The sequence below is a fragment of the Mesoplodon mirus genome (assembly GCF_964341445.2).
Source record: "Mesoplodon mirus genome assembly, chromosome: X".
In the NCBI taxonomy this organism is placed as follows: Eukaryota; Metazoa; Chordata; class Mammalia; order Artiodactyla; family Ziphiidae; genus Mesoplodon; species Mesoplodon mirus.
Genome location: NC_138981.1, coordinates 17537809 through 17558396, shown reverse-complemented (window position 1 = coordinate 17558396; position 20588 = coordinate 17537809). Strand labels below are relative to the sequence as shown.

At 38.8% G+C, this 20588-nt stretch overlaps 1 protein-coding gene across 1 annotated transcript in view; it reads right to left on the bottom strand.

Annotated features, from left to right (window-relative positions):
* PPEF1 (protein phosphatase with EF-hand domain 1) overlaps positions 1–20588 on the bottom strand; it is a 116281-nt gene that overhangs the window by 41748 nt on the left and 53945 nt on the right. Inside the window, exons 7-9 of the mRNA XM_082608923.1 lie at positions 17087–17201; positions 12594–12640; positions 816–982 (exon numbers count right to left, since the gene is read on the bottom strand). Of these exons, the coding sequence (XP_082465049.1) occupies positions 816–982; positions 12594–12640; positions 17087–17201 (329 nt within the window). The remainder of the gene's footprint in view (positions 1–815; positions 983–12593; positions 12641–17086; positions 17202–20588) is intronic.

Sequence of the window (20588 nt, the reverse complement as noted above, 5' to 3'; positions counted from 1 at the left end):
TGCCCCAAAGACAAAACTAATCAGCTGCTGAGCTTTGATCTAGGCACCCAAAAGCCCAGGACCAAAGCATGAAACATGCCATGCCTTCTACTTCCCTAGAGCAAACTGGATTCTGTTTTTCATAAAACAAGAAACAAGAAAAACAAAAGGAGAAGCAGAGGAAGAAAAAGAGGAAGGGAAAGGGGAAGAGGAAGAGGAGGAGGATGAGGAAAGAAGAGAAAGGAGAACATTTGTCACTTACTGTGCCTTTCAGCAAAAATTGGTAAACCATTTAACCAATCTTTTTTCCCCAAAACTCCAGTGAATCAGATAGTTGAAATGCTATGTTACAGCTGTTCTCAAGTATGTTTATGAACAACTATGACAAAAGCAATCACCGTGTCATAAAAAATATACACATCAGTGAAAAACACAGTACTAGTTTCTGAGACAACATGTGATGCAATCCAAAAGAGTAGCAAGAGAATGAGTCCATCTAAACCTGCTCATAGAACCTACCACACCTCCAAACCTGGCCTAACACGTCTACTCAGCACACAATTTGGCTTGTGAAGGCTGGGCACGAGAAGAAGAACATAACAGAAGGGCGAAGGAAGAACGGGAAGAAAAGATAGGAAGGGAACTTTAGAGCAATTTATACTCACTCACACAGCAGAAGACTGGGGGAGGTAAATCGCTGTAAGAATTGAGCTCTTCCTTGAGATTCTCCTCATCCCTGCTTCTCTACACTCACCTCTAACTCTCTGCTAGGAGCTAAACATGGCAGCATTTTCCAGAACAGGAAACAAAAGAGGAAATCCACAGGCCTAGGTTACCTCATATTCATCATAAAATCTTCATGGTTGCCTCTGTTCAGGTGCAGGTCATTGGGGTAGACCAGAAAACTCACAAACAGGATCATTAGGATCTCCATGGAATTTTTTCCTCGATCCACAAAATCACCATTAAAAACATATGGGTTGCTCACTGAGGGGAGACCATTCTGTGGAAGTAAGAAGGAGAAAAACAAGCAGTTAAAAGAATGTACTTTTAAAAGTAACACTTTGTACTTAATGTCCATGTGGATATGGAGAAAAGAGGCTGAGTCAGTTCTTCCACTGGGAAAAATGTGCTCACTCACTCAAGCCAGTTTCACTTTCCAGGGCAGGCATCTCCTGCAAGGGACCTTGGAAGTGAAGGATTAGCTTGGGACAGGAAGACTCCAGGGGGATGGGGATTGCTCACTCTACTCACCACCACCTACTATGAGTTTTCTCTGAAAGAACCTGATATTTGTCCTGTTAAAAATGGTTATTCTTGGGCCTCCCTGGTGGTGCAGTGGTTAAGAATCCGCCTGCCAATGCAGGAGACACGGGTTCGATCACTGGTCCGGGAAGATCTCACATGCCACAGAGCAACTAAGCCCGTGTGCCACAACTACTGAGTCTGCGTGCCACAACTACTGAAACCCACACACATAGAGCCTGTGCTCTGCAGCAAGAGAAGCCACGGCAATGAGAAGCCCGCGCACCACAACAAAGAGTAGCCCCCGCTCACCGCAACTAGAGAAAGCCCGTGTGCAGTGAAAAAAGACCCAACACAGCCAAAAATAAATAAATAAAATAAAATAATTTTAAAAAACAAACAAACAAAAATTAAATAAAATAAAAATGGTTACTCTCATCTCTTCCTTAGGTAGAAGAGGGAAACTTCTACCCAAGGAAGAACACTAAACTAAGAGCCAAATGTCGTTCATTCTTAGGGAACCTTATTTAACTTCTCTGGGCTGTGGTTCTCTCAATCTGAAAAAAGGGAATGACACTATATTCTCCACACACACCCCCATCCCAGATCAAATGAGAGAACGGGTATGAAAGCACTCAGGAAAGTGTAAGGTAATGCCCAACTGTGAGCAGGGCTAACACACCATCAGTACAGTCTGATACGATCACACCAGGTGTTGCAGGCATGTGTTTTGACTTCTCACTGACCAGGGCCATATTTGTTGTTAAATATTTTGATCACCACTCCTGAGTATGAGATAATACTTTAAAATACAGTCTTAGCACAAAAAAGGACTGGCATCAGGACAAAGGTCTGGTCTTTATAGCAGCTATTCAGTCATTTACTTCTGTAATACTAAACTCTAAGATAAAACTTGTCATGCCTGGTAGGGAAATGGTTGAGTGCATTCCTATTGCATAGTAAGATAAATTCAAATGTTTAAAAAATACATTACAAAGAGAAAATTTTAAGTACTCATACATCCTAATATATGTCCTCCTTCAAAAAAGTTACCTTCAAGAAATAATGTACGTATTCTAGTTATATTAATCTTCCTCAAATGATTCTCAAATTCCTTTTTTGTTAGATTTCAAATTACATAAGAAAATCTTATTACTTTATACTCATCACCTAGTATTTATATACATTTAAAAATTTTCATATCAGTATGATAGAAGTAGTTGAAAAAATATAATACAAGTTGTAGCAAATAACTTAGGGATTCCAGAAATCATTATGCAATGAAACGTCCTGAAGGCAACTGGAAACAAACAAGCAAGCAGTGGTGTAGTGTTCTGGGCCAGAAGACTTACTCTCTAATTCAGCTCCACTTTTACTCATGTGTCTATCCTTGGGCAAGTTATTTGATCTTTATGAACTCTAGTTTCCTCAACTGTTAAATGAGAATGATAACTTCTATACCTATCACACAGGGCTACTTTGGAACTCAAATGAGACTGTGTATAAAATTTCACGAAAACCATAAAGCACCATACAAATTAAGAGATTCGTTTTATTATGGCCTCCAAGTTATTTCTATTTTTAAGATCCCATTATTTTATATTTTCTTATACATTAACTCACATAACCTTATTCACACTGGGCTTAGATAGTGTGAGCCAGTTATAAAAATACAGGCTATTGGTCATCAAAACTTAAAGAAAAGGGGAATGATTCTGCATCTCTGATACACTTCCTTCCCTCAGCCTTCAGCTGGCTGGGATGAGTAAGCTGGAGAAGTCTGAGAGGTGCTGAAGGCTATAGGTTCTATTGGGATATCCAAGACTGAAGGGGGCTCAAGGAGCAGCAGCAGAGAGCCATGAAGAACTAGGTCTGAGAGGACATGGGGACTCCTTGATCAAGGGGAGACCCTGTCTCAGAGCATGTGTGTGGTCTTGCTTGGGAGAGAGGGATCTGTGGATCTTACCAGAAAAAGTATAGGAGAACTTCTTTCACATCTCTGAAGCTAAAAGAATACTAATACTTGTATTTAGAGACACCTAGGAACATAGAGACTTCCTCTCACACTCTTGATGCAAGAGTAGAAAGTGTTGTGCCTCCAACTATGGAGAGGCTTAACCTAGCTTAAGCAGAAAATTAAAAATGGAAATAACCTAGTACTTAAGGGGATCCAGTAACCAGAGAGAGGCAGACCAATCAGATCTGCCAAAGTGCGATCCCCTAATGAGACAAGACCACTGGAGGAGACAGAGGACACTTTTTTTTTTTAAAGAGTACCATGAAATAAAGAACAAAAAGTTAATAATTCTTGGCATGAAAAATATGCTATGCAAATTCAAAATAGCAATAGATTGGCACTAACTAAAGAGAAAGAATGGTTGAAAAATACATTACTGACCTGAAAGAGCAAGCAGATAAAAAATCTCTCACACAGAGCAAAAGGCAAAATGATGGAAATCATGAGGAATGAGTAAGAGATTAGAGTTCAGAGCCAAGAGAACTAATGTGCCAATAATAAGCATTCCAGAATCAGGAAAAAGGAACAGATGGAGAAGAGGCAATAATTACATAAATAAGAGAGGGAATTTTCTATGGTTAAAAAGAGACTTCAGCCTGAAGTTTGAAAGAGCTCATGACTCCTATGCTCAATGAACATGCATTGATTGCTTGTTATATACTAGATACAGTTTTAGGGGTGTTAGAAACACAGAAGTAAACAATACAAAGTCCCTGCATTCAAGCAGCTTGCATTTAGAGAATCTAACACCCACATGCCCCATAGAGGAAAATACTCAAGACAATATTCTAACCAAATAACAGCAGTAACAATAAAAAGTCCTTAAGCCAGGGAAAGACTAAGAGGAAAGAATACAGATGTGAACAATGAACCTTTAAATATATAATTAAATATAAATCAATAGCAATAATATGGAAATTGTGTTTAAGTACAAAGGAAGGATTCAAGAAATAGAAGAGACATACTATGAAGGAAATCTAATAATGGTCAAGAACTAAAAATATGGCATGAACAATAGCTAAGGATTTGCAGGAGAGGTGAAGGGAGAAAAGTAAAATGCTCTACAACACTCTGAATGGGGGATGTACATGGAAAATGTGAAAACAAATACATTTGTCTTACTGGAGGAGAGAGAGGCTAATGGTGGAGGAATAAAGTTATAGCTATTTGAGAAGTATACATACATACATCATTTATTAGAAATGTCAAGAATGGGAAGACAATGACTAATGAATGGAAAAGCACAGTAAAAATGCCAAAGAAAACAATAATTTAAAAAACTTCACCAAAACAGCAAAAAGAAAGGAAAAAAGGATGAAACAAAGAGAAATAAATAGTAGACAAAGTAGAATAGAAGGACATTTTTCAAAAATATGTGTTGTTATACTAAATGTGAGTGGGTTAAATTCTACCATTAAAATACCAAGACTACCAGACTACATTAAAACACAAAACTCAGGTATGTATAGTTTGTGAGAAATACACATGAAAAAAATAAAGGGAGATTGAAAACAAGGTAAATACAACAAAGAAAAAGCAAAAATGCAAATATTAATATTAGAGTGGAATTTTTAATATTAAAAGTGCTAAACATGATGACAAAGCAACATTATATCACAATAACAGGCACTTTATAAAGAAGATACAATTCATAAACTTGTATTCAATAAACAAAAGAACAAGTTTTTGCTTTGTATATTTAGCTACTATAAATGCAAGAAGATTTTTTTAAAAATACAAACATAGTAAATCATTCACATCAAATTATTGGTTTAAAATAATGTCCACAAATTATTCGACACTCCCTTTAAAAGGTGAAGCCTAATTTACCATTCCTTGAATGTGGGCTGGACTTAGTGATTTGCTTTTAAGAAAGGAATAAGAAAAAGCAGAAGTGATGGTGTGCAACTTTGGAGACTAAGTCATAAAAGATACTGCAGCCTCCTATCTGATCTCTCTCTTGGATCACTCACTCTGGGGAAAGCTAGCTGCTATGTCATGAGAACACTCAGGTACCCTGTGGAGAGGTCCATGTGGCTGTTTTGTCAACAGCCAGCAAGGAACTGAAATGCTGTGCCATGTGAGTCAGCAATCTTGGAAATGGGTCTGCCAACCCCAGTCAACCTTACAAATGACTGCAGCCCTGGCCAATAGCTTGATTCCTAGCTCATGAGAGACCTTAAGTCAGAACCACCCAGCTAAACTGCACTCAAATTTCTGAACCATAGAAACTGTGAGATACTAAATGTTTGCAGTTTTAAGCCACTAAGTACTGGGGTAATTTATTACACAGAAATATACAATATACATATTTAGAAAGATATAGATGGAAAAAACTGAATATACAGTTTACCCTTGAACTGCAAGGGTCCACTTATACACAGATATTTTTCAATAGTAAATACTGCAGTACTTGAGAACCCGCTGTATAGCACAGGGAACTCCACTTCGCTGTACAGTAGAAACTAACACAACATTGTAAAACAACTACACCCCAATAAAAAATAAATTTCATTATATAATAGGTAAAAAAAAAAAAACACTACAGTACTACATGGTCCATGGTTGGTTGAATCTGTGGACACAGAGGAACTGCGAATGAAGAGGGCCGACAATAAGTTATTCGTGGATTAACTCTTGCATTGTTCAAGGGTCAACTGTATAACTAATGAACTTAATAGACAGATATATGAAGAACTTTGCATCCTATGAATAGAGAATACAATTAATTTTTCATTTGTCCACAGAGGCGTCATGAGAATCAATCATATACTTGATTTCAAAGAAATCCTTAACAAATTCAAAATAAGAAACATTTCATAGAACACATTCTCGTATCATAATCCAATAAAATCTGAAGTAAATAAAAATATGATTCAAAAAATTCCAGCTTCTTGAATTAAGATCCTTGGAAATTAAAAATTGTAGTCTTAATAACCATTGGATCAAAGAGGAAATTAATAGCAATATACAAGTTCAACAGAAGGCTCAGTTAAAACTAAAATTAGAAAAGATGCATTGCCTTAAATGCCTTCATTATTAAAGAAGATGCACATGAAAGACTATTCACCTTAAGACATTAGAAAAATAAAAATAAAACCAATCAAATAAAGGTAAAAGCTGAAATTAATGAAATGGAAAACAAAAAAATGAAAGCTATATAATCCAAAGGGTGATTCTTTGAAAGAACAAATTGATAAAATTGATGATAAAACTCATCATGAGCCTGATTGAGGATAAGTGAAAAAAGAGAATAAATTTAAGATTAAAGATTGGAAAAAAGACAAAGATATACAGAAGTAAATTTTAAAACTATATATATATATATATATATATATATATATATATATATATATATATATATATATATATATAGAGAGAGAGAGAGAGAGAGAGAGAGAGAATATAATATTGGCATCTGTGGCAATGTACTTTGACAATCTAGAGAAATGGAGGATTTTCTTGAAAATTAGAAGCTACCAAAACTGATTCAAAAGAAGTAGAAAACTTCAAAAGTGCATTGGTTGCATGTTGCTTTATAGCAGAGCTCTATCTCAATTTTCAAGAGCAAATAGTTTTAATGTTACTTAAACCAGTGATTCCCATCCTTGGCTGCACATTAGAATCACATGGAGACTCCTAGGTGTCCATCAGAATCTCTGGGAGTGGGACTCAGGTATCAGTAGTTTTTTTCCCCATTTCCTTGGGTGATTATAATGTATAGCCAAGTTTGAGAACAAGGGATTTAAATTCCAAACCATAGAAAATGATGTAAATCTCTCCAATTTATTTCATAAGATCAATAAAACCTTAATATCAAAATTTGAGAAAAGCAACAGTCAAAATTTGAGAAAATATGTAAACATATTTTCCACTGGGATGACCAATTTTCTGGTAGTAGAACTCATCTCCAGTTAAACCAAACTTTATAGGTATTTCACCTCTACTATGAGCAATGAATACTGAATTTCTTTAGTCAAACCTAATTTTAAGCCCCTAATAGTAAAGGTCAGCTAAGCCATCCACCTTACATGGCACGCTTGACACCCAATAAGTTTTAACCTTTTCAAAAAATCACACATCTTCAAAAGATTGATTTGTGATAATGAAGCTCGTTCAATAGAAAATGTCACTGTCTCTGAAAGTGATTCTAAAAGGAGTCCTAAATATATACTGAACTTCTGTAAGTGTTGAGCCTCTGAAGGCAAAGGCAAGACTTATTTGGATGTATAAGAACTGCATTGTTGATCCAGGACTAGTTGTATTACTCTATAGTCTGAGTTCAAATACGTTTTAGTCTTAGAATAATAAGAGAATTGGAAAACAGATAAAAAATATAGCTAAGTCTCCTGGGACATGGGTCTCTAGGATATTTAGGCTTCTAGCTACGCTACTGAGAATTCTCTGGATTTTCTTCAAAGAAGGAAACACTGCTGCTGAGGGAACCCATCCTTCACTCAGTTCCAGTAAACCAAACTCTCTGGCTTATTCTGCAGCTGATATACAACAAACCATCAATGACATGGTGATCAAGTTGACAGATATAGGAAACCTGGGGTAACTACAACTCTGAACAGCATTAGATGACCTTCAGGGGGAAAAAAACAGCAGATCACAATTAATTAACTTGAGTAGAGATAAGGAGACCTATTTCCCACTGAAGTATTTTACATAAGACATCTAGAAGTTATCACAATTATTTTTGGACATTTTCCCGAGGCACATCAAACAATAACCTCTGGACCTCAACTCCACATTATTTTAATTTTTATTTCTTTTGCAAACTCTATTTTAGAGATCTGTTCTGATTATAACACACTGCCTTAATCTCAAAAGGTAAAGAATTGACTACTGTGGCAGTGGGAAGCATATCAGCAATAGAGAAAAAAGAAAATATTTAATGACCTTCACAGCCGGAAAATTTGGGGCATAGGGGGTGGGGTGGAGGATGGTGGAGAAGAGAGAAAGAAAAGGAAAAGAAGGCTGCATGGCTTCCATGGACAGCATCAGTATGACACCCACAGGGTTGAGAGGTAATTAGCTTCTCTCTGTCCATGTGCAGCTCTTTTTCAACTGTAGGAGGTTTCCACACACAGCATCAATTTAACAAACTAACTTGGTCTAAAATTTCAAGCTTTCTAGTCAATGAGGAAAAGGCCCTGAACGAAGTATTCCAAATTGGTCACTCTAATTAAGCAAGAGTGGCTGATTAAAATTAACCGTTTCAGAAAATAAAGTCTAAAAATATGACCTAACTAATGCCATGTAAATTGCTTCACTTGATGATATTTGAAGCCATATAAAGTTGGGATGCCCTTTTAGGAAAGGTGTGCCATGGTTAACCGTGTGGCACCCAGAGGAAAGAATTCCCTTCAAATCCAGATAGGATTGTGAGCTGAAACTATCTAGCTTAGTCTTAAGGTGCTAAATGATAGAATTTGTAAGGACAACCAAATATTAAAGAAACCAAAAATGTCAAAACAATCAAAAACGATCACTGGTACGGATTCCATCATTTATTGCAGCACACCACAAAAAGGGTGTGGGAATAAAATCTTTTCTGATCCTTCAAAACTTTCCTTCATGATTTAGGCACTTACTAAATTACCAAAACTCTTTGAAGGGATTGTCTTAAATGTCACCTCCTCCAGGAAGTCTCCCACGACTTAGATGCCCCTCCAATGTGCTCCCTTGGAAACTTGCTTACCCCAGTTATAACATGTCTCACCCTGAACTATCTTGTCTTTTCATTAGTTGACCTACCCCCCTAAACTGTGATATCTTTGGGGCCAAAAACAGTTCCATACTCTTTCATCACTGGGCTCTCAATCTCTATTTCCTGAACACCGTCATTGGTTAACACTCAAGATATTTCTTGCTTTCATGTGAATGCTATAATTTCACCTTTAGTCCTTTTTATAGTACTTCTTACCACCCACCTCCTCCTGTTCAATCTTTACATTAGCACCTTCCAGTTTTATATATTCCATTTAGTTTTGCCAATGGAATTAAAGAAACATTCTCTTTTTGCATCTATCTACTCCAGAGTCCTTTCCCTGATCGCACCTTAATATCTTCAACTACCTCTTGAGAAATTTTCTAATTGCCTAGGAAGTCACTTTTCCCATTTAATTTACTCAACTATTTTCCCTTTTTTGTATTTTCCAAGACCTCTAGAAAAATAATTACCAGATTTTCTGTTGTGGCTATTTATTCCCCACATACCTCCACCCCCTCCTCCTTCCTCAGACTGTAATTGTCAAAAATAGTAGGACTGTACTTCTGAACATTTATATGGTGCTATGTAGACTTAAACAAATCTCATTCCTCAAACTGCATAAATAAACTCCCTTTTGCCTTCAACTCATTCAGAAAGACTTCCCTCTGGAAATCTGGGCCTCCCTTTGGGATGGTGCTAGACTCCTGACTCCTGCAGCCCTCTGGAAGGAAAGGACCCACTCTTCCACAGGATGGAGACCTCAGGGTCAGGAGCTGGGGCGGGTCCACTTGCTCTTTAGAGCCACCAACAGACTAACACTTTGCCAGCCTCTCCACCTTCCAGGCCCATGAGCTCTGACTAAACTTCCTTCCTCTGCATCTCGTCTCTCAGTCCTGTGGCCACCCCACTTAACACACCTGCTTTCCACTTGCTTGACCTCCTCATCCCTAATATTCTCTTTCACTCACTTCAGCCACCCACATTCTGGATACCACCTCAGACCCACTCATACCCTAGGACTACTCCCCTTGCAACTTCCCACCCATCCTGCTTCCTGGGCCTCCTGCCCTGACCTCAGAGAGCATGGCAATCCTTCATTCCACCCACTTCTCCCAGTTGGTTGCCATCCTGGCCTCTCTTCCTTCCCTGCCCAGACTGGATTCCGTAGCTGATCTCCAGAATTGCCCTATTTACCAGAACCCTCAGTTCCCTGCCGGCAAACCTTTGGCTGGACTTCCTGACACCAACTCACTACCTGGATGGCCTTCTATCTCTCCTGACCCCACTCTCTGGCTACCAGGCCCTAGACCTTTGCTTAGGCCTCCTGCAGTCTCAACCGAATCTCTTCCTAAGTGCTAGCTCCATTCATCCACTCCTGGTTTGGCTTCCTCCATTCCCTTCCAAGCTCCCATTCTGAATGAATGAAATGAAAACCTTGTATTTCTATTATAATTTAGTACTTTAAAAATTGCTTTTGGATATTTATGTTATTTTATTCACAAGACAACCTCTTATGGGGTGGAAGCTCAAGAATACTGCAGCCAAAGAAGAACTAAATAGACATTTATCCAAAAGACATACAGATGGCCAACAGGCACAGGAAAAGATGCTCAACATCGCTAATTATTAGAGAAGTGCAAGTCAAAACCACAATGAGGTATCACCTCACACCAGTCAGAATGGCCATCATCAAAAAATCTACAAACAATAAATGCTGGAGAGGGTGTGGAGAAAAGGGAACCCTCCTACACTGTTGGTGGGAATGTAAATTAGTGCAGCCACTATAGAGAACAGTATGGAGGTTCCTTAAAAAGTTAAAAATAGGGACTTCCCAGGTGGCACAGTGGTTTAGAATCCGCCTGCCAATGCAGGGGGCATGGGTTCGAGCCCTGGTCTGGGAAGATCCCACATGCCGCAGAGCAACGAAGCCCATGCACCACAAGTACTGAAGTCCGCGTGCCTAGAGCCTGTGCTCCGTAACAAGAGAAGCCACCGCAATGAGAAGCCCGCACACTGCAATGAAGAGTAGCCCCCACTCGCCACAACTAGAGAAAGCCTGCACACAGCAACGGAGACCCAACACAGCCAAAAAAAAAAAAAAGGTTAAAAATATAGTAACCATATGATCCAGCAATCCCACTCCTGGGCATATATCCGAAAAAGGCAAAAACTCTAATGTGAAAAGATATGTGCACCCCAATGTTCATAGCATCACTATTCACAATAGCCAAGACATGGAAGTAACCTAAGTGTCCGCTGACAGATGAATAGATAAATAAGATGTGGTATATATATATATATATATATATATACACAATGGAATATTACTCAGCCATAAAAAAAGAAATAATGCCATTTGCAGCAATATGGATGGACCTAGAGATTATCATACTAAGTGAAGTAAGTCAGAAAGAGAAAGACAAATACCATATGATATCACTTATATGTGGAATCTAAAAAATAATACCAATGAACTTATTTACAAAACAGAGCCAGGCTCACAGACATAGAAAACAAAATTACAGTTACCAAAGGGGAAAGTGGGGGGAGAGATAAGTTAGGAGTATGGGATCAACAGATATACACTACTATATATAAAATAGGTAAATAAAAAGGATTTACTGTGTAGCATAGTTTCAGGTGTACAGGAAAGTGATTCGGATATCCGAATCACTTTCCTGTACACCTGAAACTAACACAATATTGTAAATCAACTATATGTCAATAGTATTTAAAAAAAGAAAAAAGAATATTGCAGCCAAAAAAGAAATAAAGGGTCATGGAGGTTATGTGGCTTACTCAAGCTCTCACAGTCCCCAAAGAGTAAAATTGATTTCCCATCATAATAATCACAATATATTTTCTTTCAGGCCATCTGAGACACCTATGCTGTGCCCAATTATTCAACATGCTAGTTGTGGGGATGATGTATTAATCAAAAAGAGAGACAAAGGGGTACCACTGCGAAGGCAGAGGTCACCTCAGGATCAATTTTCTATATGCAATCATCCCAGAAGCAAACATTTAGGTTGCAACTGCTGGCTCAGAGAAAGAAATGAATCCAATCAAAGAGATGCAGAGAAACTCTACGCTGGCCAAGCTGCTTTGTGCCCTCTGTGTGGGTTCCCGCAAACAAAACCCAAGCAACGAAGAGGAGTCATAGCACTGGAAGAGCAGCTGAGCCTGGCAATGATGAATCAGGGTGGAGAAGAGAAGAGCAGTTTGGAGCTTGCTATGGGGGACTCCCTTCACGCATCATTAGTGCACAATGGAGGAGAAGACTGCTGTGGCATGCTCACTTCTGAACCAAATAACAACAAAATAAAACAGACTCTTTCCCTTCCCTTCCTCTGCCATCTAGACATGTGCCATGTAATAAAGAACATAAATACAATCAGGTACAAATCCTAATGGATCTACAGATAACAACAATATTAAACAAAGACCCAAATGAAATCTTTAAAATTTTTTTGTGAAACGTGTGAAAAAACCCAAATCTTTCCACTTCTTGGATAAAAACTGTCCTATTATATCTGTATTTGTACCTATCCCTAATAAAATTAATATTGTTATTTGTCCTAGGACTGCCTTCCCCCAACAAAAATATAAATATTTAGCAAAATAATCATTTACCTTATAGTAGATCATAAAAAGATCATCCAGTTTCCCATGCAAATCACCTAGGAATGAAATGAAAAATCGCTATTCAGTAGGAAACAAGAATTTAAAAACTGAAAAGACAAAAACTCTAATTTGAAAAGATATGTAACAGAATTTAAAAACTGAAATACTACTGATATACTCCAAGCATTTTCAGGACATCGGGTTTTTACCCTATGATGATATTAATTAAACAGACAATTTGTTTCCATAGCACTCTATGGAAACTTTGTCCCCTTTCCTATAGGGGACAGCATCCAATGTTGCAATTACCTATTCACTCCAGCCATTTATGCTGTTCTTAGCTCACTCTGTGCCAAGTGCTAGACTAAGGGTTTACGTGAATTATCTTGTTCAATCCTTACAACCACTCTATGAGATGGGTATTGTTTTCAGCATACTCATTTTACAAATGAGGCTCAGAGTAGTTAAGTAACTTATGCAAAGTTGCCCAGCTACCAAGCAGCAGAGCTGGAATTCAAACTCAACTTTATTTCTCTTCAAAACTGAAGCTCTGGGCTTCCCTGGTGGCGCAGTGGTTGAGAGTCCGCCTGCCGATGCAGGGGACACGGGTTCGTGCCCCAGTCTGGGAGGATCCCACGTGCCGCGGAGTGGCTGGGCCCATGAGCCGTGGCCGCTGTGCCTGCGCGTCCGGAGCCTGTGCTCCGCAACGGAAGAGGCCACAACAGTGAGAGGCCCGCGTACCGCAAAAAAACAACAACAACAACAAAAAAAAAAATGAAGCTCTTAGTGATTGTTCTGTACTACCTACACTGTAATCTCTAGGAGAACAGCAGTATCATCTGTCTTGGCATTAAACCCCAAATGCCTCCCACAGTACCTGCTGCATAGTAGGCACTCAATAATTAAGTTTAATTGCTAAATGCAAAGCTTTTTAAAGCCACATTTTCAAGAATATGCTCCAGCAGTAGCATCTGAAACTTAAAAATTTTGAGTAGACAGTTGACATTCTCTTTTTTTTTTTTTTTTTCTTTTTTTTTTGCGGTATGCGGGCCTCTCACTGTTGTGGCCTCTCCCGTTGCGGAGCACAGGCTCCGGATGCGCAGGCCCAGCGGCCATGGCTCACGGGCCCAGCCGCTCCGCGGCATATGGGATCCTCCCAGACCGGGGCACGAACCCGTATCCCCTGCATCGGCAGGCGGACTCTCAACCACTGCGCCACCAGGGAGGCCCTGTTGACATTCTCTTGATGAGACTATGAGAGAAAATAGAAAGCATGGCTTTATAAAACTCAGCCAACTAAGGGAAACCATATAAATAGATGAAGCCATTAATTTAAAAACAAGAGTAAATATGTGAATATTCAAAAGCCCTATTTGGATAACTATTTCTAGGTAAATATTTGACTTTCATAACCTCTGATCATAAATTTTTATTCCTTATATCCAACTTAATTACCAAATATAATTTAATTTAGGAATACTTTTCCTCAGTTTGCTTAAAATGCTACAACCAAAATTAACCAAATATATACAAGAGATGACTCCAATTATAATGGGAATAATAAAATTAAAATCCTACATCACCAGCACTTATTTATAAAATGACTACAATATTAAGAGCATATTAATACTACCGTATACTTAAATCTCATTGCTCTCACTCCAAATCTAAGGAAATAAAAATGGAAGGACTTTACTTATCAGTTAAATATATATTTTTAATTATTTTGTTTTCCTAATTTTCTTCAGGATACTCCAATAAAGATGGTAAAAAAAAAAATTTAGCTAAGAAAATATGAGCTCATTCACTCAGCAGCTACATTATGCTGCCTTAAAGGAGAGGCACCAATGTACACCATTGAGAATAAAGGTGCCTTTCTGGCTGACAGAGCAGAGGCATGTATATGTTTGCCAAATCTGTGTGTGGTTAGTGCTTCTGAGGCCACAGCAGAAAAATATGAATTCTGATGGCAGGGAGGAATTTCTGAGAGGGAGACAAGCATAATAATAAAAATGCTGTGAGTCAGGTATTCTGTAGAATTTGGTTAATTGGGAGCTTTAGAATATCTGCAATGCCTTAATGAACAAAGTATTTCACTTCATATCAATAAAACAAGCTACTATCAGCAGCTTTGGTTCCAGTTAAAAAAAAAAAAAAAAAAAAGCCCAAAGATTTGGGTAGTCAGAACTGTTGCAGCTGGTATGCTAATAAATGAATTGGTTTCAGCATATTAAGAGTTGAGGCTATACAAATATTTTTATTTTCATTTTTTTCATAAGCTGCTTTATTATTTTTAAATTAATTAGTTAATTAGGCTGCTCCAGGTCTTAGTTGCGGCACGTGGGATCTTCGTTGCCGTGTGTGGGATCTTCCTTGCAGCATGCAGGGTCTCTAGTTGCTGCAGGCGAACTCTTAGTTGAGGCATGTGGGACCTAGTTCCCTGACCAGGGATCAAACCTGGGCCCCCTACATTGGGAGCACGGAGTCTTACCCACTGGACCACCAGGGAAGTCCCTAAAAATATTTTTAACTTCTAGTTGGACAGCAAGAGATAAAACTCAATGTATCATGGAAAGACAGCCACAGAAAGATTTTTCCACTGCATACAAAAATATAACTGCATACATAACTGGTTATCATTTATAACATAAACTAAAACACCTACTATATTTCATGCACGTTGAGAACTATGTAGCATGTTTAGATGTGCGGGTAAAAAAATGCATCTGGAAATTAAAATAATGGTAAAGGTTCATCATAATTTCTCCACCTTTCCTAATACTGTCTTAAACAGAGGATGTTTATGAAAATATGGCCCTGATTTTAAATTTTATTTTAAATGATGACCAAATTTTTCTAAGTTCAATGGGGCTACTGAAGACAGAAAATAATAATTCCTATGCTATGGGAACCTATGGGCCTTGGTTTTTCCTTCTATCAATGGTGCTACATGGAAGAAGTCTGGAAATAAATGCCCAAGATGTGGGTATCTTTAAAATAATGGAACTGTCCAATCAATCCATTCCCTAGTCCTTGTCTCATGATGGAAAACGAAACATCAGTCAGAGCAGTGCATGATGGGAGTTGGGATAGCAGATACGGAGTTGGCTCTAACCTGGGATGCAGAGGATCTGATTTTTAATTCTGACTCTGCCACTAACCAGCTGAGTAAGCTGAGGTGGAGCGAGGGGGACAAGTTACTACATAGAAATGCATGGAAGGCAATACACTTTTCTCTCTGGGCCTCAATTTCATCTGTAAGAGCAAGGGATAGACTAGATGGTCTCTGTAAGAACCATTCAGTTCTTACACTGCATGATTCCAGGACTTACATGCCCTCTAATTAATTCATGCCTTCTTCCAGATCCTTTTATGCAAAGATAAGTCTCCAATGGCAACTAGCGGTATACTGGAAACATATGGGAGAAGATCACACTCTCTGTTTGGCCTATTATATACACTCTGAGAGCAAACCTCGCCTTGGCTCCAGAGGCTTCATGGGTTGGCATGGCTTCCTGAGCCTCATGACCCAAAATTCTTTATCTCCATGAAAAGTAAGAGCTGATGATGCCTTTAATAAAAGGTCCCCACTGCTGAGATGCATCATCTGGAAGGCAGAGATGTGGTGGCCTGATTAGGTTGGAATTGAACCATTAAGGACTCTTCAAAAGCCTGAGTCAGGACATGTCATGGAGCATGTACTGCTACATCAAGTCCCTGTCACCACTATCAGATGCTAGAATGGAAATAGTTTAATTAGATTGTCAAATCCATTCTACCTGCCAGAGTAAAAGAAACATGAGCTAAAAACTGATTTGGAAAATAACAATCACTGTTTTGTAACCTAAAGGCTTAATGAGAAGTTAAGGGAATTGCTGCTCCTTCCACGCACTCCATTCTGACAGTTGCAAGCATGCTGAGCACCAACTGTGTTGAATTTCAATGTGTACTGCTTCTTGAAGCAATATCCTGTCAGACTGGCCTATATGATAACAAAATCTCAGCTCTTGTTATTTAGAAGAACAAGGAACAGATTTCTGGGACATTCCCACTCTTCTAAAAGCTGCAGAGACCAGTTGGAAAAATCTAAAACAGCAGCCGAGGGCAGAGAAGAATTCGGTCTCCACCCTGCCTTGGGCTTTTCTCTTCCCAGCATAAGTGGCATGCAGAGGCCCACCTAGAAAAAGCTACATTGAACCAAGATAATGAGAGCCAGAGGGAAGGCAAAGAACACTTATTCCACCCATGGGTGGTTTTCTGTATTAAAATGCTGCCTGCCTTTATAAAAAGCTATGAGTTCTTTAATTTCTCACATAATTAATTCCTGCCAGCTGGTATGCAAAACAAAGACAAGATAGGAAACAGTACTATCATGATAGAAAACTCTATATTAACACTTTTCCCTTAACACAGTCCAATTTACACAGTTTTCAAGTTAGGCCAATGATGTAGAACCAAGAGGCTCCTAAATATTAATTTGGCAACACTGCTCTGAAACTTACCACAGATTGTTATCTCTTTGGAGGGAGAAGTTTTTACGTGAGTGAAATTCGGCATTTGCTGCAGGAGCTTCTTGGTTTCAAATAGCACCTCTAAGACATAATAAGCATGAAGTATCTGTGAGGGCGAAGGAGAGGAAATAGATATAATGAACTAGGAGAAAAGGCATGAGTGCGTAGAAAGCAATAATAGGTGGAACATATGAGCACGTTTCAGGTAGCTGTAGTTCATGACAATCTCTGAATGACTTTTAAATAGATAATCCTAGCACAGTATCTGGCACATAATAAGCCCTCACTAGAGATGTGTAAGTTGAATGAATGAATGGTTCCTAGGACGTCTATGTTCTCATGTTCTTAATTGACATCACCCATTCACAGAACATTTCTTGTTATTCTTGGTCCTTAGAGCTCAAGAGAGGTGACAAGAAAAAAAGGAGACTCCCTTGCCCTAAGGAAATGTGAAGGCAAAAAAGTAAAGAAAATAGAAGGAGGGAAAAGAGAGAGAAGTAGAAAGGAAGAGAGAAGCAAGAGAGAGATTGTTGAAGAGGAACTGCTTTGCATTTGCTTGCGACCTCCTGCCCCGGGGCTGGGAATTAGATGGAGGTGCTGGGTTAGGAGGTCTCACAAGGCAGCTAGACAGGCCCCAAGGGACTCCTGCGCCAGGTGTCCTAGGAGTGGCTCAATACTTGGTGCACAGACATGAGTCTACAGGACAGCAAGCACACTTATATACAAGTGTAGGTATAGAACATATTGCCAACTCAAATAAACCATTCGGATCAGCTCCTATTATGACTATTCATCCCTTGATCTCCTCCAGTTACAGTATTGATGACAGCATTGTTTTAGACAGATTTACTGGGTTTTCTCTTCCAGGCTTTTCTGTTTGTTTGTTTTTAAATACAGTTGTTGTAAATACTTTTAAAAACAAGTATTTTTTAAATAAGTATTTTTTAAATACTTGTTGTTTTTAAATACTTTTAAAAACAAGTATTTTTAAAACTTTAAAAAAATGTTTTAAATACTGTTGTTCTCTCTTTTTTTAAATTATGAACTATTCCAAATACATAATTCAAAAAGTGATGTAGCTGATATAAATTTAACAGATGCTAACACCACTTTCTAGTCAGGAGTGTTTGCACCTGTACTGTCCAATGCAGTAGACACTGGTCACATGGGGCTATTGACCACTTGAAATGGGATCAGTCAAAATTGAGATGTAATGTAAGCACAAAATATGCACTGGATTTTTTTTTTTTTTTTTTTTTTTTTTTTTTTTGCGGTACGCGGGCCTCTCACTCCTGTGGCCTCTCCCGTTGCGGAGCACAGGCTCCGGACGCGCAGGCTCAGCGGCCATGGCCCACGGGCCCAGCCGCTCCGCGGCACGTGGGATCCTCCTGGACCGGGGCACGAACCCGCGTCCCCTGCATCGGCAGGCAGACTCCCAACCACTGCGCCACCAGGGAAGCCCTGCACTGGATTTTAAAGACAGTATGAAAAAAAAAAAGGTAAAACGTCTCATTAAAAACTTTTAATATGATTACATATTAAAATGATAATTTTATATGTTGGAGTAAATAAAACACATTATTAAAATTAATTTCACTTGTTTCTTTTTGCCTTTATAATGTTGACTACTAGAAGATTTTAAATTATGTATGTGGATCACATTATGTTCCTATTGGACAGCACTGGTTTAGATTATTGGAGGCTGAGAGAGAGGTCATATCTACATATTGTTCAGATAACGCTTTGGGCATGGGATTCAGGACAGATGGAACACCCTTTGGAACAATCCTATCTCATGGTGTCCTGAAATTCCCATTTCCACTTCCTACTAAAATAATGAAATTATTTTCCATTTCCACTTCCTATTAAAATTATTTAATCATGAAATTCTCCAAACTTATTTTTTAAAAAAAAAACAGGGGGCTTCCCTGGTGGCGCAGTGGTTGAGAGTCCGCCTGCCGATGCAAGGGACACGGGTTCGTGACCCGGTCCGGGAAGATCCCACGTGCCGCGGAGCGGCTGGGCCCGAGAGCCGTGGCCGCTGGGCCTGTGTGTCCAGAGACTGTGCTCCGCAGCGAGAGAGGCCACAGCGGTGAGGGGCCCACGTACCGCAAAAAAACAAAAAAAAAAAACAGGAAGCAGGATGAGAAGCAATGTGAGAATTAGGAGGAAAGAGAAGGTTCCCTGGATGTTAATACGTGGGGAGCAACCCACATTTCCTGTCTCTGCAAACCTAATGGATTGCTACGGATTTTCCCCACAAAAGCATTCTAAATCCGTGAGTCAAATCTTGAACTTTCCTTTAGCCAGATTTTAAAGGAACAGGCAAAACACTTTGATAGAATGATTTATTTTAATTTCCATATTTAATTTATTGATTCCCAAAACTGGCTTCAGTGTTACCTTCAGTTGCCACTGTAGACTTTCTGGACCATTTGTAGTGCTAATCAGAGTAATTACTGTCTGAAAAGGCAGTTGTTTTGTTAAGTTAAATTAACAAATAATCATTGAGGATATATTGCAACAACAGAAAATTCCTATCATGAAAATGTTTTTTCTGGGTCCTTTTTCAATTGCTTAAAATCACTTTGGTATTATTAGTCCCTACAAAGCCAGTCTACTTCTCTTTCAGTAGCATTATAATCGTGTTTACAGCAATATTAAATACTCAAAAGAGTTAACTCAGAAGTTGATTTCTATGTTTACAAATATATTCAGATTAAATGGCAACTTGAATAAAATACTCACATTCTTTTAAAGGCATTGAGGGAGGAAAATATTACTTTTAAATGATTTTCTTTTTAAAAAAGTAACTAGTTTTTAAATGAAACCCCCCCACACATTTCTAAAGTTGAAATAAAAATTTAAACAGCAAAAAGGAGTATAATAATGAAAAGCAATTTTCCTTCTTCCCCAGACTTCAGTCTCCTTTCCCTATTCCCCAAAACAGCCACTGTTAAGAGTGTCTTGAGAGTATCTTTCCAAAAAATATTCTATGCACTTGCAAGCATATAAAAATCAATATAACCAGGCTTCCCTGGTGGCGCAGTGGTTAGGAATCCGCCTGCCAATGCAGGGGACACGGGTTCAAGCCCTGGTCCGGGAAGATCCCACATGCCGCGGAGCAACTAAGCCCGTGTGCCACAACTACTGAGTCTGTGCTCTAGAGTCCGCGAGCCACAACTACTGAAGCCTGCACGCCACAACTACTGAAGCCCTCACTCCCAGAGCCCGTGCTCTGCAACAAGAGAAGCCACTGCAATGAGAAGCCCGCGCACTGCAACGAAGAGTAGCCCCCACTAGCCGCAACTAGAGAAAGCCCGCACGCAGCAATGAAGACCCAACGCAGCCAAAAATAATAAATAAATAAAATTTTAAAAAAATCAATATAACCACGTGTGAATATGCAAACACATGTATAAGTACATAATCCCTTAAATAAAATGTGGTATATTCACACAAAGGAATATTATTCGACCAAAAATAGGAGTGA